Below are 25,766 nucleotides of genomic sequence, written 5' to 3'. Positions count from 1 at the left end.
AGTGAAGTGGAATCATATCTGGCTATGAACATGAATATAAATTACAGGGAAAAAAATCAGCTCTAACAGAATTTTGATTTGTTTTTCTTCAGCAAATTACATCCCCCCGCTCCCTCTCCCTGTCTCTGTCTCGCTCACACACACACACACAGACACACACACACACACACACACACACACACACACACACACACACACACACACACACAAGCCCTTCATATTTACTTCGAAGAACGAGCACTCCAACATCTTGCGAAATTATGCTTATTGTGGAGTGCGACCACAAAATCAGCGGGTATTTTCTCGGCATTTCCGGTTGTTCCAACGTGGGTGAATCGTTACCGTCAACTGAATTTTGCAACGCAGTCTGTCAGAAACGCTATTGATAAATCACCACTTTTTCACCAAAATGGTACTGTTGAGGCGTTTTCCTCCTCTCACAGAAGGGATTCGGTTTCAACAGGCAAATACAAACGTGAACATTGATGGCGAAAACCTTGGCAGTGGAACGCTGTTCATTTCAGAAAGGTAATCAGGACGAGGTGCTTTCGTGTAAAGTGAAAGTTGGACTGCTTGTATTGAATTATTGGATTGCATGACTGGCTTGCCTTTGGATGTTAATGGGTTTGTTTTTGTTTGTTTGTTTTTCAAATGTAATTATGTGTTTGGAACTACAAAATGTCAGTCTCATAAAATATTTACAATAAGTAAAGAGTGACAGAAAAAGAAAGTGGTTGAAGCGTTGGACTTTCAGTCTTAGGGGCCTAGGTTCGAATCTCGGTAACGGCGCCTGGTGGGTAAAGGGTGGAGATTTTTCCGATCTCCCAGGTCAACATATGTGCAGACCTGCTGGTGCCTGAACCCCCTTCGTGTGTATACGCACGCAGAAGATCAAATACGCACGTTAAAGATCCTGTAACCCATGTCAGTGCATGAACCACGGCAAGTCGATGTTGGTCGTGTAACAGAAAAAAAAAAAAATCAACAAAAATGAATGATTATGGTAACTCAGTGGAAGGAAGGAACAAGATGCGTGATTCCTTCTCATTTAAAGATGAGAGAACAAAATTGAAAATACGTGGAACAGTGGGTGGGGTAGCAGGGGAGGGGTTTCATATGTGTGTGTGTGTGTGATACAACATGAAATGGCAGAGAACATGAGTTGAAAAGAATAGAAGGATGCATTTATAAAAATAAAAAAAATTGTAACTGAAAGAAACATTACAGCGTCTGGTGAGTGTGAGCTAAATCACAAAACATGGCACTGTGTGCAGTTGTGTGGCATGGCAGAAGGAGGGTGGCGAAGGGTTTGTGCTGCAGTATCCAGCCATCAGCTGTCACGCCATCTCTCGTGACCTGAACGCTTTTCCCCAGGAGTGTCTCTACGTCATGGTGGATGGGAAACTTCCCGGTGAGTCAGGAAGACAGGGAGACCTGAGAGAATAACTCAGCTGTTTTGTTATTGATAGTGTGCAAAACTTGTGTGTGTTTGTGTGTGTGTGCTAGTTTGCTTTGTGTTTGTGTGTTTGTAAAGGAATGTGTGTCTATTGACTCTATGAATTGTTGTTGTACATATCAGTGTAACCTGAGGCCTGTCCATTACCAATGCCAAGATTTACCTTGAACTTCAGTTTAAGTTGTTTGTAGTTTTTCCTCAATAATTTATCAAACGAATTATTGACAGACATCCACCTCTTCCTTGTTTACTATGGCTAACTACAATAAAACTCGAGGGCACAACTTCAAAATAAACAAAACTAATTTCGTAACTAACCAGTTCCACAAGTTTTTTACTAACCATATCATAAATCTGTGGAATAACCTTTCCTATGACACCATCAATGCACCATCGGTAAACGCCTTCAAAAATCACATTGACAAAAAGTTTAAGGACCATGTATTTTCCACAGAGTTAAATCTTTATTGAGCTGTAGATAAATGTAGTATACACTATGCCTAATTTAAACAAGGGTCTGTTCACAACAAGTGATCCAAAAGCACATAAATGGACACTGATTATGAGGGCAAAAGGCTTTTAGCCTATAGCCAAACATTTCTGTGATTCTGACAGATAGTTGAGATTTGATATTTCTGTCCCCACCACTTTCTTCCCTCTCTTTCTCTTTGAGTCTTTCTCTCTCACTTGCTTGCTCTCATTCTCTCATATCTGTCTCTTGGTCCCTTGCTCTGCCCTCTTTCCTCTCTCTCTCTCTCTTTTCCGCTACTCTCTTCTTACATTCTTTTCTTTTTCTTCTTTTTTTCCTTCTGCCTTCTTTCTCCTCTCCTTTAAATTCTTTCATCGCCATTGGTGACTGTGGTCAACCAGACAGTTCACTGCCCTAGGCAGTTTTAGTTGACTGGACAGTTCACAGCTATAGGCGACTTCTGACGATTGGACAGTTCACTGCCCTAGGCAGTTTTAGTTGACTGGACAGTTCACAGCTATAGGCGACTTCTGACGATTGGACAGTTCACTGCCCTAGGCAGTTTTATAGGCAATTTTAGTTGACCGGACAGTTCACGGCTATAGGCGACTTCTGACGATTGGACAGTTCACTGCCCTAGGCAGTTTTAGTTGACCGGAAAGTTCATGGCTATAGACGACTTCTTATGATTGGACAGTTCACTACCCTAGGCAGTTTTAGTTGACCGGACAGTTCACAGCTATAGGCGACTTCTGATGATTGGACAGTTGATCTCTAGAGTTCACGGTGATAGGCAGCTTTAGTCGACATAGAGGGTTTGTTTTAAAAGGACGTTTTTCACATTGTAACTTCTTCTTCTTCTTCTTCTTCTGCGTTCGTGGGCTTCAACTCCCACGTTCACTCGTATATACACGAGTGGGCTTTTTACGTGTATGACCATTTTTACCCCGCCATGCAGGCAGCCATACTCCGCTTTCGGGGGTGTGCATGCTGGGTATGTTCTTGTTTCCATAACCCACCGAACGCTGACATGGATTACAGGATCTTTAACATGCGTATTTGATCTTATGCTTGCGTATGCACACGAAGGGGGTTCAGGCACTGGCAGGTCTACACATACGTTGACCTGGGAGATCGTAAAAATCTCCACCCTTTACCCACCAGGCGCCGTCACCATGATTCGAACCCGGGACCCTCAGATCAAAAGTCCAACGCTTTAACCATTCGGCTACGGCGCCCGTCCACATTGTAACAAAACTTGACAGCTGTAGCCAACTTTCATGCACCGTGGAACAATGACTAACCTTCGCCTCCTGACTGAGTTTGAAGTGAACTAGTCCATTGTGTTATTTTGACACACAAACTGAGTCCTGTGACTATTGTGTTGACATTATAATTCCGAAATTTACCAGTGATGGAGACACGTTAAAGTACAAACTCAGAAACAACTGGGATGCCATACTTCATTTTTAATTTTTCCCATTTTTAACTGAAAGTGGTGAAGCTGGCAGATCGAAGACTGTGAAACTTGTCATTTTACACTTTTGCTTTTGCGTGCCATCTCTCCATCCATCTTTCTCTGTTGTCTGTGTGTGTTGTTTTCCATTTGGGAATGTATTAACTATTATTATGTCCAAGATATAACTCTGATAGTTTGCCCGAAATGATTTCTGTTCATTTCCTAGGAGAGGAATGCGCCTCTGAGGAGGAGGAGGAGGAAGAGGAGGGTGGTGAGGGTGACAACGACAGTGAACCTGACCTTTCAGAAGTCAGGTTGATTCCTGCTGACAAGAACATGTGTGAGCATTGACCTGTCTCTTCTGTCCTTTTCCTTGTTGTTCAGTTTGCTTTCCTACTGGCAAGAACATACATATGATATATATATATATATATATATATATGTGAGTGCTTGTCTGTCTCCTCTATCCTTTTTCATGGGTTATGAAAACACGAACATAACCAGCATGCACACTCCCAGAAAATGAGTTATGGCTGCCTAAAAAAAGAAAGTAAAGGCAAGGGGGGAAAAAACGGTCATGCATGGGTAACAACGCACTCACAGATCTCTTTACAAAAGTGAACATGTGAGCTTGAGCCTATGAACACAGAAGAAGAAAAAGAAAAAAAAAAATTTATTATTGGGAGGGTGTGGGGGGGGGGCATGTATTGCAAGGTGTACTCTTTTTTTTTTCCCCCTAAGATTGTTTTGGTAAGTTGTGTCGGCAGATTCATGGGAGGCTGTCGTTTGAGGGACGTAGTGGGGGTCTCCACTCTGGGAGGGACGCTCACTCAGTCTGGCTCCGCGACTAAGCCATTATTGTCGTTAGTAGGGGGCTTAGTAGGTGGTGTCCTAAGTACGTTAAAACAGAACAGGCACCACTGAACACCACCGAAGTGACTCAGCAGCAGTGCAGGGTCTCCTCTGGTGTGTGGCCTCCTGGCGACCTAACATCGATGGTTCCCTGTGGACTTCCGACGCTGGAACTGCGATGGACGAATCCGGGTGTGGCCGTGTATGGGGGAATCTAAATGAGCAGCGTGGGAGTAATGCCACTGAAACGGCGCAGATGATGGGACAGCAAAAAAAAAAAAAAAAAAAAAAATTGTGTTAGAGGGATTGTTTTGGTAAGTTGTGTTAGAGGGATTGTTTTGGTAAGTTAACGAAAGGGATTGTTACATCATGCAGATGAAGAGTGATTGAGAGGATTGTGCATCTTTGCAGTGGAACCAATGTTCACGGCCATGTCCGACTGCCAGGCCCTGCACCCAGACCCCGAGGATGTGGACTCTGAGGATGAACTGTACCACGAGGAGGAGGAAGAGGAGGAGGAAGAGGAGTTCACTGAAAATGGTCTGCATTCTAGTATTTCTGCTCACATTATGTGCTTGTTTGGGGTTTTTTCTAGAAATTTTGTTCATGTGAGTATGCGTGTGTGTGTCTGTGTGTGTGACTGTGTTTGTGTTCATGTGTGAACATGCGCGTGTTTGTAGATAGACAGGAAGAGAAAACAAGTTAATGAATAAGTAGTCAAAAGAGGAAGCTAGTCAGGGATACAGAGGGGAGGTAACCTACTTCCAGGAGGTCATCGGCCGTAGCTACTTTCGTTTTCTCCACATAGTAGTTTGCACAGGACAGGAATCAGACTTCCTGCCATAGTCTGCATTAGTGGGTCACGGTAAGTATGTTAGATAAACGTAATTTTAGGGGGGAAAAAAAATCCTTAATGATTCAACCCAATGAGGACACTGATACATGTCATCCTGAATTCCATCTTTGTTATGGATGCAGGTACAAAAACGAAATGAAATTTGACGGAGGAGAAAGAAGAACAAAGCAGACAAAAGATGCAGATAGAAATTAGCCCATCCTCAGTCATGAGCATTTAAATGCTTGCTGATGTTTGTGGAAGAAAATTGTGTAGAACTTCAGCCAGGCAAAGATTTGGTGTTAAAATTAAATTACAGTGCCCAGAATGCAGCTTTGAACTGAAAAGTCTTGTCCAAAGAAAAATAAGAAAGGGTGGATTAAGAAAAGCAATGAATGGTTAAAGCGTTGGACTTTCGATCTGAGGGTCCCGGGTTCGAATCACGGTGACAGCGCCTGGTGGGTAAAGGGTGGAGATTTTTCCGATCTCCCAGGTCAACATATGAGCAGACCTGCTAGTGCCTGAATCCCCTTTGTGTGTATACGCAAGCATAAGATCAAATATGCACGTTAAAGATCCTGTAATTCATGTCAGCGTTCGGTGGGTTATGGAAACAAGAACATACCCAGCATGCACACCCCCGAAAGTGGAGTATGGCTGCCTACATGGCGGGATAAAAACAGTAAAAAGCCCACTCAGGTATATACGAGTGAACGTGGGATTTGAAGCCCACGAACGCAGAAGAAGAAGAAGAATATGTTGTGGACAAATTTTAGATAGTTCAGCAGTTTTTCTCTGTGGAGATTTAAAGGCAAACATAATTCTTGTATGGTCAAAGCAACACCAAAAAAAAAAAAAAGATAAATAAAATAACGCCCTTTTATAGATCTATAGAAACGCACATGGACTATAGAATAGCACAAATGTCAAAATAGCAAACTTTAAAAATTCAGATGATGCATACACTTATTTAGAATTAGAAGCTCCCGCGTCACTGGACGCACAAGGCAGTCAAGGCGCCCTGCAGTCCAAAGTCCTCAGCCGGTTTGCTGGTGTCACCCACCCCATGGTCTGTCGACCTGTGTAAGGTTGACAGTGATAGACAAGATGTATAACACACAGCATAGATTCACTGCTGTGTTTCAAGTTATCAGCACTGATATGACAATCCATGAATCATGGGATGGATAGACCTGGCTGGGCAGAGTGCTTGACACATTTTAAAAAGCAGCAGATCCTTTCTGGACTTTGTGCTTGTCGAGACACATGCCAAAGAGGGAGATGTAATTAAAGGGATGCAATTCGTCTTCAAAACTTCACAAGAGATCATGGTGTACCAACCTGGGTTGTTTCCCATTAGTTCCTATTAAAAATTTTTTTTTTTCATAGATATAATATATATATATATATATGTGTGTGTGTGAATATGTGTGTGTGTGTGTGTGTATTTTTTTTTTTTTTTTTTTTTTTTTTTTTTTTTTTTTAGAAAGTGGTCCATGCAAGTAATGGATATAATGTGCATATTATGGAAAATATCAGCTTAGATTGTGTTATAGACATGTATATTATTCTCGTTGGTTTTTTTTGGTTGGTTTTGTTTTTTTGGGGGGTTTTTTGTTTTTGTTTTTTCGGTGCACGCTCGGGGAGGGACGGGGGGCGGGGGGGACTGCTGACAGACGACGGGTCACCAGGGTAATCCCTACAGCTGGAACAACATGCATCTTCAGTACATGTAGATATAAATATATATACATATACAACAGTGTAGCAATACACAGTCACACATAACAGCTGGGGCCTTGTACATCTTCAGTACAGGTATATATAATCAACAGTGTTGGCAGCAGGACATAGTCACACATAACAGCAGGAAAAACATACATCTTCAGTACAGGTATATATAATCAACAGTATTGGTAGCAGGACATAGTCACACATAACAACAGGAACAACATACATCTTCAGTTCAGTAATATATAAACAACAGTGTAGCAGGACATAGTCACACATGACAGCAGGAACAGTGTACATCTTCAGTACATGTATATATAAACAACAGTGTTGGTAGCAGGACATAGTCACACATAACAACAGGAACAACATACATCTTCAGTTCAGTTATATATAAACAACAGTGTAGCAGGACGTAGTCACACATAACAACAGGAACAACATACATCTTCAGTTCAGTTATATATAAACAACAGTGTAGCAGGACGTAGTCACACATAACAACAGGAACAACATACATCTTCAGTTCAGTTATATATAAACAACAGTGTAGCAGGACGTAGTCACTCTACAGCAGGAACAGTGTGCATCTTCAGTACATGTATATATGAACAACAGTATTGGTAGCAGGACATAGTCACACATAACAACAGGAACAACATACATCTTCAGTTCAGTTATTTTTTAACAACAGTGTAGCAGGACATAGTCACACATAACAGCAGGAACAACATACATCTTCAGTACAGGTATATATAATCAACAGTGTAGCAGGACATAGTCACACATAACAACAGGAACAACATACATCTTCAGTTCAGTTATTTTTTAACAACAGTGTAGCAGGACATAGTCAAACATAACAGCAGGAAAAGCATACATACATCTTCAGTACAGGTATATATAAACAACAGTATTGGTATCAAGACATGGTCACACATACTAGGTAAAATCAAGGACAGACCAAAAAAAAAAAAAAAAAGACTGTAATACCTATTTTTCAATGGCATTTTTCCAGAAACATAAATAAATAAATGTGTGGTTCCTCCGTCGGGATCGACGAGGACCATGTAGTCATCCTGGGGGTGGGTGGGGTGGGCTCTGTGGGTGCGCAGATGACTGGTCAGGCCAGTTCGCGCCCGGAAGGTTCTGACGCTGTGTGGACAGGGGATGGTGGCGGCTGTCGGGGGACTTGCTGGCCCTGCTTTTTTTTTCCTGGCCTGTCTGTGTTGCTCTGCTGCAGCTTCTTCTTCGCCTTCTTCTGCGTTCACTCGTATGCACACGAGTGGGCTTTTACGTGTATGACCGTTTTTTACCCCGCCATGTAGGCAGCCATACTCCATTTTCGGGGGTGTGCATGCTGGGTATGTTCTTGTTTCCATAACCCACCGAACGCTGACATGGATTACAGGATCTTTAACGTGCGTATTTGATCTTCTGCTTGCATATACACACGAAGGGGATTCAGGCACTAGCAGGTCTGCACATATGTTGACCTGGGAGATCGGAAAAATCTCCACCCTTTACCCACCAGGCGCCGTCACCGTGATTCGAACCCGGGACCCTCAGATTGACAGTCCAACGCTTTAACCACTCGGCTATTGCGCCCGTCGCTCTGCTGCAGCGATTCTGTTGGCCTCACAGGACTTGGCGCCTTTGTGGACAGCTGAACGCCACTTTGGTCTGTACACCGTATAAACACCAACAACAAAGCTTTAAAGACTGGCACGGTTGCCTCCTCTGACAGTCGCGGGCGAAAAGCCCAGAATCTTGTCATTTGTTAACAAGGAAGAGGCTGATCTCAGTTCAGTGACAGCCTGAACTGAGACTGAGACAGACTGAGTATCTCGTGCAAACAGCACAACCCACACTGCTCTCTAGCTAGAATGGGGTGGGTGAACGAGGGGATCGAGCACTCATATCTTATTTGTCATGAGATGTGACACAGAACTTATCGTCGTCTTTTTTTTTTTTTTTTTTTTTTTTGTCACGCCAGGTATGAGTGGCTTCGCCACCAGCGGGGCCGGCCAGTCCACTGGGGAGGCCCACGCCCAGCTGTCTCACTTCGCCGACGTCTTACAGCTGGGTCAGGGTGATGGACCGGGCATGTCTGGTGTCGCCCCCTCTGTCGTCAGTGCCGCAGGTAGAGAGGGGTGGTGAGAGGGTTGGGGGGTGTGGGGGGACGGTGGGGGAGGGGGGGAGGTAGTGGATCACTCCGGGGTTTTTTTGTTTGTTTTTGTTTTGTTTTTTGTTGTTGTTTTTTTGTTTTTTTTCGTCAAGAAAAGAAAATCATATAATCAATTTAACTTTTAAGGGGATCTCAAAGTCACACACACACAAAAAAATACATAATCAAAATCTCAAAAATACATGATCAGTTTCCATAAAAATAAAACCCAGTGGAGCAATACACGCTTTCTGGTCTTTTGTTTTGTTAACATTTTTGTACTGATGATGTACGTGCATGTGTGTAAATAGCCATGTCATCAACATAAAAATGTCATAAAAAACACGTGATGTTGTGTTGACGACAGGTGATGTTGTGTTGATGTTTGACGACAGATTGTGTTGTGTTGATGATTGACGACAGGTGATGTTGTGTTGATGACAGGTGATGTTGTGTTGATGATAGGTGATGTTGTGTTGATGATTGACGACAGGTGATGTTGTGTTGATGATTGACGACAGGTGATGTTGTGTTGATGACAGGTGATGTTGTGTTGATGATTGACGACAGGTGATGTTGTGTTGATGACAGTTGATGTTGTGTTGACGACAGGTGATGTGTTGACAACAGGTGATGTTGCGTTGATGACAGGTGATGATGTTTTTCATGTTGACAACAGGTGATGTCAATGACAAATGATGATTTTCATGTTGACGGCAGGTGATATTGTGTTGATAGAAGGTGATGTTGTGTTGACGACAGGTGATGTTGTGTTGACAGGTGATGCATGGAACGAAGAGGAGGAACAGGGGATGGAGGTGGGACAGTTCCAGGATGCTGAAGACATGGAATGAACAGTGTGTGTGTGTGTCTGTGTGTTGGAACGATCAGTGTGTGTGTGTGTGTGGTGGAATAATATTGTGTGTGTGTGTGATGGAATGAACAGTTTGTGTGTGTGTGTGTGTGTTGAAATGAACAGTGTGTGTGGTGGAATGATCAGTGTGTGTGTGTGTTGGAATGATCAGTGTGTGTGTGTGTGTGGTGGAATGAACAGTGTGTGTGTGTGTTGGAATGATCAGTGTGTGTGTGTGTGTGGTGGAATAATATTGTGTGTGTGATGGAATGAACAGTTTGTGTGTGTGTGTGTGTGTGGTGGAATGAATAGTGAAGTGACCAGTTTGTGTATGTGTTTCTGCCAACACTGGTGTGTTCTGGAATTAACTTTGTGTGTGCGAGTGTGATGGAATGAACTGTGTGTGTGTGTGTGTGTGTGTGGTGGAATGAATAGTGAAGTGATCAGTTTGTGTGTGTGTGTATGTGTTTCTACCAACACTGGTGTGTGTGTGTCTGTGCTTTTGTGTTTGCGTACATGTGTGTGTTCGAATGAGAGGAAACTTTTTAGGCTCTTTTTTTTTTTTTTTTGTTTTTGGGGGGTTTTTTTGGGTTTTTTTGGCATGGTGGGGGATTATGAAAACGAGCATTACAGCATGTGTTGTGGAGATTTATTTTTGATAGTGATATAGGAAGAAAGGCATGTTTGTTGATGAGAATTATAGAGAGTGTTTTCAAGAGAAAAAGCCAGTCACTTGTGAAGGGAAAAGTACTGAAGTGTAAGCAGTTGATCAAAAGGCAACTTACGCATGTCCGTCTACCTGATTGATGATGATTTGAACAATACGTTTCCGGTATTATGTTTTTTTATAGACATCCATTTTTAAATGCCGTTTCATAGAAACAAGTTCTGTGGTCGTTTTATTGACTCACGTGTGTAAACAAAGTGAGTCTATGTTTTAACCCGGTGTTCGGTTGTCTGTGTGTGTGTGTGTCTGTGTGTCCATGGTAAACTTTAACATTGACATTTTCTCTGCAAATACTTTGTCAGTTGACACCAAATTTGGCATAAAAATAGGAAAAATTCAGTTCTTTCCAGTCATCTTGTTTAAAACAATATTGCACCTCTGGGATGGGCACAAAAAAATAAAAAATGAAGCCTAATTATTTGCAAACTGCATTTACTGTTATATTTTTTGTATTCTCTAAACTTGGCACTTTGACCTCTTATTCTGACACAACAACAAGAGGAGTCATTATTATCATTTTTTGTTCAAACAGGAACTTCTTTTGCTAAGCATGGAAGTTTTATTTATTTTGCAAACGTTTTGGTGCAGTTAGTAAAAAAGGGAAATTACTCTGTAATTAATGCTAGGGGACTTAATTTATCACAAGTGAGTCTTGAAGGCCTTGCCTCTCTTGTTCATTTTTGTTTTTGAAAACTCATTTTAACTCCTGAGAGAAAGAAATTTCAAGTCTACACAGCAATGACTGGAAGCACTCTTATCTATTGGATGACATTTTATATGATGAACCAAAGAGACGAGAATTACAGGAGATGCCCACATGCGCACGCGTGCGCGCACACACGTGTGCGTGTAATTGTGCCTGTCTGCGCATATGTGAGCTTGTCCTGTAAATCTGTGTGTGTGTGTGTGTGTATAATGATCATGGTATGTTCCTCATCAGAGGATCATTGAGGTCACTGGCAACAAGCCCTCTGGTGGCTGTATATGTTTCGTATGGCACACACACACACACACACACACACACACACAAAATACCAGGAGAAAATACTGGAAACGTTTGGAATGCAGGCAAAGAGAAAAGAAGCGGTAAACAGCCAATGTTTTAATGGGGAGGGGAGGGGGGGAAAACAACGTAAGAGAACAACATTGGTGTGTATATTCCAAGATACAGTGTTGTTAGGTGACATGTGGAGTGATGGCCTAGAGATAACGCGTCCGCCTAGGAAGTGATAGAATCTGAGCGCGCTGGTTTGAATCACGGCTCAGCCGCTGATATTTTCTCCCCCCCCCTCCACTAGACCTTGAGTGGTGGTCTGGACGCTAGTCATTCGGATGAGATGATAAACCGAGGTCCCGTGTGCAGCATGCACTTAGCGCACGTAAAAGTACCCACGGCAACAAAAGGGTTGTTCCTGGTAAAATTCCGTAGAAAAATCCACTTCGATAGGAAAAACAAATAAAACTGCACGCAGGAAAAAAAAAAAAGGGTGGCGCTGTAGTGTAGCGACACGCTCTCCCTGGGGAGAGCAGCCCGAATTTCACACAGAAATCTGTTGTGATAAAAAGAAATACAAATACAAATGTGCTATGCAGGTAACAAAACTTAAATTGTATTCTAATTTCAGCAAAACAAGTCAATGTTTCATGAAAAAAACCAACAGAATATTGGTATGTATGTTCCAAGACGTGTTGTGTGACGTGTGCTGCACAGGTAATAAAACTTGAAGAATTGTAATATAATATCAGCAAAATACAGCATTGAAAGAATGTCCTGGTGTGTTCAGTCCTGAAATGGACACTTTGGGGTCGTCTTGGCAACCAGATTTGATTTGGTTTGATTTATTATTTTGCAGTCTTTTGGAGTTGTGTTTTACAGTACTATACGGTTCATCACTGATTTCATGAGTACTGTAAACTACCTTGTAAGCACACACGTTGATGGGCGCAATAGCCGAGTGGTTAAAGCGTTGGACCTTCAGTCTGAGGGTCCCGGGTTCAAATCCTGGTAACAGCATCTGGTGAGTAAAGAGTGGCAATTTTTCCCAATCTCCCAGGTCAGCATATCGGTATGTGCAGACCTGCTTGTGCCTGAACGGCCCCTTCGTGTGTGTACACCAGCAGAAGTTCAAATACGCACGTTAAAAATCCTTTAATACACGTCAGCGTTCGGTGGGTTATGGAAACAAGAACCTACCCAATATGTACACCCCGGAAAACTTCAGTATGGCTGCTTAACGTGGCGGGGTAAAAACGGTCATACACGTGAAAGCCCACTCGTGTACATATGAGTGAGCGTGGGAGCTGCAGCCCACGGACGAAGAATAAGAAGTAAGGGCACACACCCAAATTGCACAAATTTTCACACTGAAGTTGGTGATGAACGTTTTACTGGGCACTTTACCCTTTGTGGGGTCCATTCCCGTAGCTTCACCACACAGCACTGGCTGGACTGGAACAACTACTTCTGCGTATGTGGGCTGCAACTCCCACATTCACTTGTATGTACACGAGTGGGCTTTTACGTGTATGACCGTTTTTACCCTGCCATGCAGGCAGCCACATTCATGTTTTCGGGGATGTGCATGCTGGGTATGCTCGTTTCCATAACCCACCGAACACTGACATGGAATACAGGATCTTTAACGTACATATTTGATCTTCTGCTTGCGTATGCATACAATGGGGGTTCAGGCACTAGCAGATCTGCACATAATTATGTTGACCTGGGAGATCGGAAAAATCTCCACCCCTTTACCCACCAGGCGCCGTTACTGAGATCCAAACCTGGGACCCACAGATTGAAAGTCCCATGCTTTAACCATTTGTCTATTACGCCTGTCGGAGTGGGAACAAAATGCTGACTGCTGAAACAAGACACATTTCGTCATGGATTGACGTCATACTCTCTCTTTGTTTCTCAATGAATAGTCGTCTTTCGAGGCGTTCTATTCTGTATCTGTAGATATAAATCTGTGATGCAGCAGGATCACAAATAGAAAGCTAAATTATCATTAGTTCATGATAAGTTGGGGTGGTGGTTTTTTTTGACTCACTTGTGTAAACAAAGTGAGTCTATGTTTTAACCCGGTGTTCAGTTGTCTGTGTGTCCGTGGTAAACTTTAACATTGCCATTTTCTCTGCAAATACTTTGTCAGTTGACACCAAATTAGGCGTAAAAATAGGAAAAATTCAGTTCTTTCCAGTCATCTTGATTAAAACCATATTGCACCTCTGGGATGGGCACAAAAAAAATAATAAATGAAGCCTAATTATATGCAAACCGCATTTACTGTCATATTTATATTTTTTGTATTCTCTAAACTTGGCACTTTGATCTGATATTCTGACCCAACAACAAGAGCAGTCATTATTATCATTTTTCGTTCAAACAGCAACTTCTTTTGCTAAGCATGGAAGTTTTATTTATTTTGCAAACGTTTTGGTACAGATAGTAAAAAAGGGAAAGTACTCTGTAATTAATACTAGAGGACTTAATTCGAATTTGGTTAGGACTTTTTTTTCTTTTTTTTTTAATGTGAAGCTTTATAATAACAAATACAGAACACATTTTAACGATTAGATTTTTTTTTTTTTTTTTAAAGTGTATCACAAGTGAGTCTTGAAGGCCTTGCCTCTCTTGTTTTAGGTGTCATGCTCTCTTTTGGTTTGTTTGTCAACAACACGCCATCTCGCTATGCGTTCTATTCTTTTGTGAAGGACTATGACTCTCAAACTAGGAGGCAAAATTGCACTGGTTCTTAGTGCTGCAGCCTTGTGGGCTAGTTGGCCTTTGGAAACCATCCCAACGCCGACTGCCCTAAAACCCTCTTGGCCGAGAGAGTGGGGATGTAACTTGGGCAAGATTCTCTCCACTATAATCAAATTCTAGTCCAAATAGTCGGAAAAGCAGTTGCCTCCTCTGCTGTTCTGATGGTCATAGTCGGACACAACTATCATATATATATGTCTAGATTTCAGTCTCCACTACTTTGTAATGCAGCAGGATTATGAATAGCAAACAGAATTATCATTAGTTCATGATAATGTTTTATTTTGGGGTTTGGTTTTGTTGTTTTTTTTTGTTGTTGTTGTTTGTTTTTTTCCCCTCAAAGTGGCAGATAAGCATTTACAAGATATTTTACCTTATGCATATTTTTTAACTCAAAAGTGTGGGGTCAGTTTTCCCTATGCACAGTTTTTAACCCAAAGTGGGGGGTGGTGGTTTGCAAGATGTTTTTCCATATGTACAGTTGTTGTTTGTTTTTTCTTTACCCAGAATTGGGTGGTGAGGTGCATGTACAAGCTGCTTGGCGTTTACAAGGTAGTGTACAGCATATGCTGAGGGTGTCATGACGTACAGTGAATACAACAGTCACTTGTTTTTAGGATTCTGGTAGCTCCATGTGAATGATCCTGATGATGGATACAAAATAAAAAATAATTTTTTTTTTACATCTGTTCGTTCTCCAGTGTTGTCTGACAGCCTTGGTGTGAGGTGCTAGCCTAAGATTTCATTTATAATTCTGCTTGATAGGAGGAGTTTGTATTATACTCCATGTTTGATGATAATTCTGCTTGATTATCTCTTGTAGAAACTGGAAAACCAAGATATGAGAGTGCTTTTGTGCTTATTTTTCTTATGCTCAGTTCTCTATAATTATTTTTGATTTTGTGTTTTGGTCAACTTTGCTATTTGTCCCATTGATGTCTTCCAGATGCTTCATTCACTTTGTGTTATGGGTCTGTAACTACTCTGTGTGTGTGTGTGTGTGTGTGTGTGTGTGTTTCACTGCCATGCAAATTGAGTCTCTTCCTCTGTCTTGTTCCGTCACATCTCTCTTACAAACCAGTCTTGAGTTTCCCATTCTTCAGCAGACAGTTTGTTTTTGTTTTTCATTTATTAAAGCGTAAAGAAATCATCAATTACAGTTTACCTTTTTGTTCACATTATGCAAAACATTTCACAGAACTTTTTTTTTTTTTTTTTAAATAACTTTTTCACACTCAAAGCAGTTCATCTCTTTCAAGCACACTTGAAAGTTTCATACATCAAGGCAGACTATAACACACACATTCCACAATGAAAATGAAGCTCACCACACACATTTACAGTCAACATAAAACCCACCTCAAATGTGGTCAACATGGATAACCATCCTGGGAAAGTTGGGGGAGGGGAGGGGTGGGGGGGGAGAGAACCTGCCTAACCCTACACCACAACAAAAACACCATGTTCAGATAGGCAGTTAGAAGGGACCTGTCTAACACTAGACTGACACCACCACAAAGACAACACGTTCAGATGGGACCTGTCAAACCCTACGCTCACACCACCACAACGACAACACATTCAGATCGTCAGTGAAAAGGAACCTGTCTAACACTACACTCACACCACCACAACAACACCATGTTTAAAAACAAAAACAAAAAAAAACAGGGAAAATGACAAATTTTCATGTTAAATATGATTTTAGCTCAGAACATTTTGACTGTAAGCTCAGCACTCATGCCAAGGAGCCACACACACAACACTGACATGGAGAATGAAAAATGGCAGTGAAATGACCTGACCAATTTCGCAGGACTGGGAAAGCAGGGAGAGAAAGGACGAAAGTGATTAGTGTTGAAGATTTACAATAAATGGAAGAGCGGTTTGGATATATTTTACAATCAGCACACAGCGTCCAATGTTATTTCACATTCAATGCACACATTAATGTTGGCACTCTCATGTCGGCTATTAACCCTGACATCACTCGTGTCATGGCTGTTGGCATTGTTCACTTCAGTCCAGCTGCTGTTCTGAGTCACACAGATTTGACAACACTTGAGTGTTGAAGAGTCCTTTTGCCACCATTGTATTCACACACATGTGCCTTATACCACTGTTACCAGAGCTGTAACACTGTACCACTGTTACCAGGGCCGTAACACCTTGTACCACTGTTACCAGGGCTGTAACACCTTGTACCACTATTACCAGGGCCGTAACAACTTGTATCACTGTTACCAGGGCTGTAAAGCCTTGTACAACTGTTACCAGGGCTGTAACGACTTGTACCACTGTTACCAGGGCTGTAAAGCCTTGTACAACTGTTACCAGGGCTGTAACGCCTTGTACCACTGTTACCAGGGCTGTTACCACCACTGTCATGACACGCCCCTATCTTGTACAAATTACTAGGGCTTTTACCACCAACATCCTGACAACCCCTTTCCTCGTACCACTTTTACCAGGACTGTAACGCCTTGTACCACTGTTACCAGGACTGTAACGCTCTGTACCACTGTTACCAAGTGTTTCAGACAAACATTTTTCTCTCCTTGAAGCAGCCAAACAATCTCCCCAACACTCCACCTTTCCATCCACAACAAACCCACTGTAGCACCAAAGAAATAAGTTACCATCCACATCACGCTATTGCACTTCAATCAGAAATGGAAAAAGTTTGTCACAACACATTATTCTAAAGGGCAGTATGTTATTTCAAGTTTCAAACACGAGTGTACGATGTGTATCGACTGATACACAGTCCTGGGAACCTGGAAAAAAAAAATGTTGGGACAACAGCAATACTTTCCTGGGTTAGGCCTTGAGGAAACAGTACATGCTTCGTATCTCCATCATACAGTATCTTTAGGGCCTGCCTTGATATTCTGACAATGACACATGAGACGGGCACAATAGCCGAGTGGTTAAAGCATTGGACTGTCAATCTGAGGGTCCCGGGTTCTTCTTCTTCTTCTTCTTCTTCTGCGTTCGTGGGCTGCAACTCCCACGTTCACTCGCATGTACACGAGTGGGCTTTTACGTGCATGACCGTTTTTACCCCGCCATGTAGGCAGCCATACTCCGCTTTCGGGGGGGTGTATGCTGGGTATGTTCTTGTTTCCATAACCCACCGAACGCTGACATGGATTACAGGATCTTTAACGTGCGTATTTGATCTTCTGCATGCATTTACACACGAAGGGGGTTCAGGCACTAGCAGGTCTGCACATATGTTGACCTGGGAGATCGTAAAAATCTCCACCCTTTACCCACCAGGCGCCGTCACCGTGATTCGAACCCGGGACCCCTCAGATTGAAAGTCCAACGCTTTAGCCACTCGGCTATTGCGCCCGTCGGTCCCGGGTTCGAATCACGGTGACGGCGCCTGGTGGGTAAAGGGTGGAGATTTTTACGATCTCCCAGGTCAACATAAGTGCAGACCTGCTAGTGCCTGAACCCCCTTCGTGTGTATATGCAAGCAGAAGATCAAATATGCACGTTAAAGATCCTGTAATCCATGTCAGCGTTCAGTGGGTTATGGAAGCTAGAACATACCCAGCATGCACACCCCCGAAAACGGAGTATGGCTGCCTACATGGCGGGGTAAAAACGGTCATACACGTAAAAGCCCACTCGTGTGCATACGAGTGAGTGCAGAAGAAGAATGACAGTGACACCACAGTCGCAACTATTCCAAACAGATATTGCAAAGCTTTGATGAAATTGGACTGCAAGGACAGACTGTTTGCGAGTATGAATACAAATACCCAATACTTCAATACAAATACCTGGTACTTCATTGCAAAGACCCAATACTTTCATTACAAATACCTGGTACTTCATAACAAGTACCTAGTTTTTCATTACGAATACCTGGTACTCCATTACAAACACCTGATATTCCATTACCAAACCCAGTGCTTCATTTACAAGCACCCAGTACTTAGTTATCTCAAACATCGATAAATTCAGCGGCGATGTAATACTGGCAGTACTGCACGGACATGTTTGGCAAGTGTCTGCTTCTTCATGGGGATGGCTCCTAATGTTGATCATCAACAGAACACCAGTTGGGGAGAAATGAGGGGCGGGGGCTGCGGGGGTGAGGGAACAGATCAATATGCTTTTTTGTCATGTAATGCTGAATATCGCCTGTAGCTGCGACATCCGATTTTTAAGACACAAGAATAAAGTCAGGCATACTTCCAATCTTTCATGTAACTGAGAGGAATTGTTTGTTTTTTTCAGTCACACCACGGCAACGTTTGAAGCACACATGAATACAGCCACCTGTATATGCACACACACACACACACACACACGTACACACACACACACACACTACACTGTTTCAAACACTTGCATTGCACACAATTTCTACTGCAAATACACTCACTCTCTCTCTTTCTCTCTCTTGGAGTATGGGATCTTAACTTTTTAACCACATGTCAAGTCTGATCTCCAGTGACAATCTTTTGTTGCTGTCCCCAAAGAGATACATACACCAGCAATTCTATGTAGTAGTTTCACTGTGGACTACCACGACTGGTGACGAATGCACTGAAAAAGTCCGTAAAGCTTGTTTTATTTCAGAAACCATCACACTGCAGTTGACTGGACAGATGTGTGTCAACCAGTTTATCTGAGAATGTGTATCGTCAAAAGTTCACTGCCACAATTCTGTGTGATGTGTCAACCAGTTTATCTGAGACTGTGTATTGTCAAAAGTTCACTGTCACGATTCTGTCAATCCGTTCATGCAGGAGACTTCAAAACAACAATGTGTTACTGTCTTACACTTGTGTGAACTGGTTTACTAAATGATTCATGAAGTAGAACCAAAGTCTCCCGTGTGTGTTCAGTGTTTACAAGGAACTGAAAACTCCACTGTGTGTAAGAAAGATCACAGTGAACTGCACCCTGACACAAACCAGTCTACAGGGAGCAAGACGGTACATACAACGCAGCCGTCACCTTTATGTCTGTGAAGGTTTCTTGGCCAGGATGTGGGGAAACTCTCCATGAAAGCACAGTTCAGGGAAGAGAGCCATGGGCCAGTTTCCTGCCCACGCCGCAAGACGTGTGAACACCAGTGATCTGGATGCTTCTAGTCTGTCATGGGAGACTTCAACTCCAGTTTGTTGTTGGGTTTGTTTTAGCGGGAACAAGCTGCACTCGATGGCACGCCTGTCATCACCCATTTCACACCTGTCGTCACACCTGCCATCACCTGTTTCACACCTGCCGCCACCCGTTCACACCTGCCATCACCCTTTTCACACCTGCCGTCGCCCGTTCACACCTGCCGTCACCAGTTCACACCTGCCATCACCCTTTTCACACCTGCCATCACCCGTTCACACCTGTCATCACCACCCACTCAACACCTGCCGTCACCCGTTCACACCTGCCACAACTGGACTGCATTCTGGTGCTGTGACGGGGCAGGGGAGGAGGAGGAGGAGGAGGAGGGAGGGGAGGGGGGTGGGGGTGGGCACAGAGTCTGGAAGCTGTCCTCTGGGCTGTGGTTACGGCTGGGGGAGGGGGAGGAGGAGGGTGGGGGGTGCAGGGGACACAGCTCTGTGCGAGTCGGAGCCTTGGTGGAGGTAAGCTGCTGAAGGCGGTGGTGGTGGTGGTTGTGATGGTGATGACTGGTGGTGCTGGTGTTGGTGTTGGTGTTGGTGATGGTCCTTCAGTGCTTGGTCTTTCTGGAGCAGCCGGTTCTGCAGCCAGCTCACTCTGTCAACACAGCACAACGTTTATAATCATGATCACCATCACCGTAACAATAATGATATATTAATAATCATAATGATGGTGATAATGATAATCATAATAATGATAATGATAATAATGATGATGATATTAATAATAACAATAATAATAATAATAATAATAATATGTATGATACTCAGTCATGTTTCACTATGACCATCAGAACAGCAGAGGAGGAAACTGCTATCCCGACAATCTGGGCTAGAATTTGATTATAGTGGACAGTGTCTTGCCCAAGTGATGCACCACTCTCTTGGCCAAGAGGGTTTTAGCACAGTCGGTGTTGGGATGGTTTCAAAAGGCCAACAACACTCTCGACACGAAAAGCGCTTCATAAATGCCGAGCCAAAGTATAGAAATGTTGAGCCAAGGAAAAAGCGCTACAGAAATGTTGAGCCAAGGAAAAAGCGCTACAGAAATGTTGAGCCAAAGAAAAAGTGCTAGAAATGTTGAGCCAAAGGAAAAGTGCTATGGAAATGTTGAGCCAAAGGAAAAGTGCTATAGAAATGTTGAGCCAAAGGAAAAGTGCTTTAGAAATATTGAACCAATGGAAAAGCACTATGGAAATGTTGAGCCAAAGGAACAGTGCTATAGAAATGTTGAGCCAAAGGGAAAGTGCTGTAGAAATGTTGAACCAAAGGAAAAGTGCCAAAGGAAAAGTGCTATGGAAATGTTGAGCCAAAGGAAAAGTGCTAGAGAAATGTTGAGCCAAAGGAAAAGCGCTACAGAAATGTTAAGCCAAAGGAAAAGTGCAATACAAATGTTGAGCCAAAGAAAAAGTGCTATAGAAATGTTGAGCCAAAGGAAAAGTGCTATAGAAATGTTGAGCCAAAGGAAAAGTGCTGTAGAAATGTTGAGCCAAAGGAAAAGTGCTGTAGAAATGTTGAGCCAAAGGAAAAGTGCTATGGAAATGTTGAGCCAAAGGAAAAGCGCTATAGAGGTGTTGAACCAATGGGAAAGCACTATGGAAATGTTGACCAAAGGTAAAGTGCTATAGAAATGTTGAGCCAAAGGAAAAGCGCTATAGAAATGCTATAAAAATGTTGAGCAGAAGGAAAAGTGCTACAGAAATGTTGAACCAAAGGAAAAGTGGTATATAAATGTTGAACCAAAGGAAAGGAAAGGCATTATAGAAATGTTGTGTCAAACGAAAAGTGCTATAGAAATGTCGAACCAAAGGAAAAGCACTATGAAAATGTTGAACCAATGGAAAAGCACTACAGAAATGTTGAACCAATGGAAAAGCACTATGGAAATGTTGAATCAATGGAAAAGCACTATAGAAATGCCCAGTTATCGTATCATGATGTGATTGAGCCAAAGGAAAAGTGCTATATAAATTGTTGAACCAAAGAAAAAGCGCTATAGATATGCCAATTATCGTATGGTGACGTGCTTACTTTGCCTCTAGTTCTGTGACCCTTCTCTGGGACTGAGCGAGTTGCTCAGCATACTGCAGCTTGTCGCTGTGCGTTTCTTCCCCCAGTCGCTGAGCCAGGGACTGGGAACTCTTTGCCACCTCAGATGAACAGTCACACCTGAAGGAACAAAACAAACACACACAAAATATACTTTTTTTCTATCTAGTTTGTGCAGTATAATGTATATCATGGCAACATCTGAATTTTAACAAATTCAATCCATGATTATGTTAACATGATAAACTTTGCGTAATATGACACATACTGAAGCAAAGTACGGGGGGAAAAAAGACTATACAGTTCAGCAAAGTATGAATGGAAAGAAAAGATATATACACTGACAAAGTATGAGTTAAAAAAATACAATTTATAATCATGGTAACAAACAAGATAAACTTCCTGTGACAATACATACACCATGACAAAGTATGAATGAAAAAAAAACGATGTATACCACAGCAAAGTATGATTTCAAAAATAAAAATATATAATCCATTATCATGGTAACAAACAAGATCAACTTCATGTAATATGACATACATTACTACAAAGAATGAATTAACAAAAGACATTCCAAACGCTTACAAGCTTCAAAAAACAATGTCTCACGAGTGACAACACACACACACACACACACACACACACACACACACACACACACCACTATAATCCACACATTCATCTTTTTTTCTATTCCTCCTTCTCCCATTCCACTCAAATCCTAACACCCCCACCCCCTCCCCTTCCCTTCCCTCCCTCCACATCTGCAGACAGAACTAGAAGAGGACACGTTGGAATAAACAAAACAGCGCAGGGTCTCCTCTGCTGTGTGGCCTCACGGCGACCCTAACATCGATAGTTCCATGTGGACTGCCGGCGTTGGGACTGCGACAGACAAATCCGGTGGTGGCTCAGCCGTGTATAGAGGACTCGGGAGTGAGCAGTGTGGGTGTTGATGATGGGACAGAAAAAATAAATAAATAGGCAGAGAGAGAGAAAGAGAGAAAAAAGAACGAACAAAAAAACTAGTGAACTCACCAGGAGCACTGTGCGCTGTGGCCTGCTTGCTGCGCTGTCTGTAACTCGCTGTATCTCCGCTCCCACTGCACACACACACACACACACACATGCAATGAGGAATTGCCGTTGTGATTACCTTGGCTTTTAGCTGACTGAACGTCTATGCTTTTTCATATTGATTTCAATCACTGTACGGTGTATGTTTGTGAATGGTCTGTGTTGTTGTTTGTTATTTGTGTGTGTTTGTGTGTGTGTGTGTGTTTGTGAAGCTGTTGGGTTTGTAAATGGTCTGTGTGTGTGTGTGTGTGTGTGTGTGTGTGTGTGTGTATGTGTGTGTGTGTGTGTGTGTGTGTGTGTGTGTGTGTGTGTGCGCGCGCACGCGTGCACGTGCGTCCGTGATTGTGTGTGTGAAGATATTAGGCTAGTAAATGGTGTGTGTGTGTCCGTGGGTGTGTGTGTGTCCGTGATTGTGTGTGAAGGTGTTAGGTTTGTGAATGGTCTCTGTGTGTGTGTGTGTGTGTGTGTGTGTGTGTGTGTGTGTGTGAAGGTATTAGGTTGGTAAATGGTGTGTGTGTGTGTGTGTGTGAAGGTATTAGGTTGGTAAATGGTGTGTGTGTGTGTGTGTGTGTGTGTGTGTGTGTGTGTGTCTGAAGGTATTAGGCTGGTAAACGGTGTGTGTGTGTGTGTGTGTGTGTGTGTGTGTGTGTGCACGTGCGCGCAAGTGAAGGTGTCAGGTTTGTGAAATCATGACCAGCTGCCACAAGTGTGTGTGTGTGTAGGGAGGGGGGAGGTGGGGAGAGGATGGGGAATCATGATAAAGGTTCCACTTTTCACAGGTTACAGTCCCAAACTGAAGTGTATTTATAAAATTAAAAAAAAAAATAATCACAATCATCCATCAACCCTGGCCCTTCTTTAGCAAAACAGCAGAGAAGAAGTAGCATTGTGAAAGAGCAAGCTCACTAAAAAATAAAAATAAAAAAAAAATTAAAAAAATGACCCGGCCACCAAGGCAGAGCAATAAACTAGGTCTTCAGATTGCCTCAGACCAGTCAACACTGTGATTAAGTGATTAGCCACAGTCAGACCGGTGGCCGGGAAAAAAAAAAAAAAAAAATTGGTTAATCTGCGACCTGGAAGGGCCCCAAGTCAGATGAACTGACTGATGGTAGGTGGTAACATTCCATTGGAAATAATCTGTGCAGTCTGACTTGTGAAATAAACAGTTTCAAAGCCATGCTCAGTGTCCTGACTGTATAACCATGCCACTTCAGTCTGTGTTTGGGCCGTCTTGCAGTCAGACTAGAGACTCTTTTGGTGAGTCATGAATTGCTGGAGTTTGGCCAAGAACCCAGTTCTGCTGTCGGTGAAATTGGGTTATGAGTAAGCCCCCCCACCCCTGTCTGTCTGATTTGATTTGATTTTAATTCATTTTATTGTTATTTATTTTTATTTCATTTTATTTTATTATTATTTTTTAAATTTTTTTGTTATTTTTACTTTATTTGTTCTATTTTATTTTATGTATTTTTATTGTTTTTGGTTGTTTTTTTTTTGTTTTTTTGTTTTGTTTTTGTTTTTCTCAAGGCCTGACTAAGCGCGTTGGGTTACGCTGCTGGTCAGGACATCTGCTTGGCAGATGTGGTGTAGCGTATATGGATTTGACCGAACGCAGTGACGCCTCCTTGAGCTACTGATACTGATACTGATACTGATGCTGTCTGATTGCTGTGTGAATGAAGACGACACAGAGAGACAGTGTGGACACACACCTGTTCAATGTCAGACTCCAGCTGCTCCACCTTGCTTTGTTTCTCCTGCACCATCTGCTTCAGACTGGAAGTGCTGTCCTTCTCCGCTCTCTGCGCGCCACGCCCCTCTGACCGCGACCTCTGCAACAGTAAGGGGGGAATAACCTCTGACTGTGACCTCTGCAACAGTACAGTAAGGGGGGAATAACCTCTGACCTAGACCTCTGCAACAGTAATGGGGGAATAACCTCTTGACCTAGACCTCTGCAACAGTAAGGGGGGGGGGGATAACCTCTGACCGTGACCTCAGCAACAGTACGGGGGGAATAACCTCTGACCTAGACCTCTGCAACAGTACAGTAAGGGGGGAAATAACCTCCTCCCCCCCACCCCATCCCCCACATTCCAGGTCCATTCTGCTCGTCCCGCCAGCCCAGTACAAACACACCGGTGGTCGCACCAAAAAACACTGCACCCCTACCCCACCCCTACACTTCCTCCTCTGACTGCGACCTCTGCAACAGTAAGGGGGGGTAATAACCTCTGACCTGGGCAACAATAAGGGGGCGAATAACCTCTGACCTGGGCAACAGTAAGGGGAGGTATAACCTCTGACCTGGGAAACAGTAAGGGGGGGTATAACCTCTGACCTGGGCAACAGTAAGGGGGGTATAACCTCTGACCTGGGCAACAGTAAGGGGGGTATAACCTCTGACCTGGGCAACAGTAAGGGGGGAATAATCTCTGACCTGGGCAACAGTAAGGGGGGTATAACCTCTGACCTGGGCAACAGTAAGGGGGGAATAACCTCTGACCGTGACCTCTGCAACAGTAAGGGGGAAATATCTCTGACCGCAACCTCTGCAACAGTAAGGGGGTAATAACCTCTTACCTCGGCAACATTAAGGGGGGGAATAACCTCTGACCGTGACCTGGGCAACAGTAAGGGGGGAATAACCTCTTACCTGGGCAACAGTAAGGGGGAATAACCTCTGACCACAACCTTTGCAACAGTAAGGGGGTAATAACCTCTTACCTCGGCAACATTAAGGGGGGGAATAACCTCTGACCGTGACCTGTGCAACAGTAAGGGGGGAATAACCTCTTACCTGGGCAACATTAAGGGGGGGGGGATAACCTCTGACTATGACCTCTGCAACAGTAAGGGGGGATAACCTCTGACCACAACCTCTGCAACAGTAAGGGGGGAATAACCTCTGACCGTGACCTGTGCAACAGTAAGAGGGGGATAACCTGACACCAAACTTTTGGTTTCTCTTTCAAGGAGGTGTCAAAGAGCGTGAACTGATCGATGTACCCATGGGAGCAGATGCCGGGTCTTCACACACAAAGCCAAACGCGCTGGTCAGACAGAAGACCAAAGCAACATGACACTGACACGCACGTGGCTTTGACACAATTGACAGACCTGGACCTGAGAAATTTGGTTAACAGGAGTTCTATGCTGCGACACA

At 43.1% G+C, this 25,766-nt stretch overlaps 2 protein-coding genes across 2 annotated transcripts in view; one reads left to right on the top strand and one right to left on the bottom strand.

The window, feature by feature from the left end:
- The first annotated feature begins 319 nt into the window (after positions 1-319).
- LOC143275407 (methylosome subunit pICln-like) lies at positions 320-12,674 on the top strand. The gene is made up of 6 exons (XM_076579482.1): positions 320-528; positions 1,275-1,411; positions 3,611-3,724; positions 4,648-4,776; positions 8,799-8,945; positions 9,750-12,674. Exons 1-6 carry the CDS (start codon positions 410-412, stop codon positions 9,821-9,823), a joined length of 720 nt encoding a protein of 239 aa, XP_076435597.1. The 5' UTR covers positions 320-409; the 3' UTR covers positions 9,824-12,674.
- A 5,011-nt stretch (positions 12,675-17,685) lies between these two features.
- Positions 17,686-25,766, bottom strand: part of LOC143275336 (uncharacterized) — a 23,325-nt gene continuing 15,244 nt past the window's right edge. Inside the window, exons 7-10 of the mRNA XM_076579360.1 lie at positions 24,313-24,432; positions 22,559-22,623; positions 21,500-21,637; positions 17,686-20,063 (exon numbers count right to left, since the gene is read on the bottom strand). Coding sequence (XP_076435475.1) covers positions 19,853-20,063; positions 21,500-21,637; positions 22,559-22,623; positions 24,313-24,432 — 534 coding nt within the window. The 3' untranslated portion in view covers positions 17,686-19,852. The remainder of the gene's footprint in view (positions 20,064-21,499; positions 21,638-22,558; positions 22,624-24,312; positions 24,433-25,766) is intronic.

This window comes from Babylonia areolata, chromosome 30, assembly GCF_041734735.1.
Source record: "Babylonia areolata isolate BAREFJ2019XMU chromosome 30, ASM4173473v1, whole genome shotgun sequence".
NCBI lineage: Eukaryota > Metazoa > Mollusca > Gastropoda > Neogastropoda > Buccinidae > Babylonia > Babylonia areolata.
This window is presented reverse-complemented; position numbering and strand designations above follow the sequence as displayed.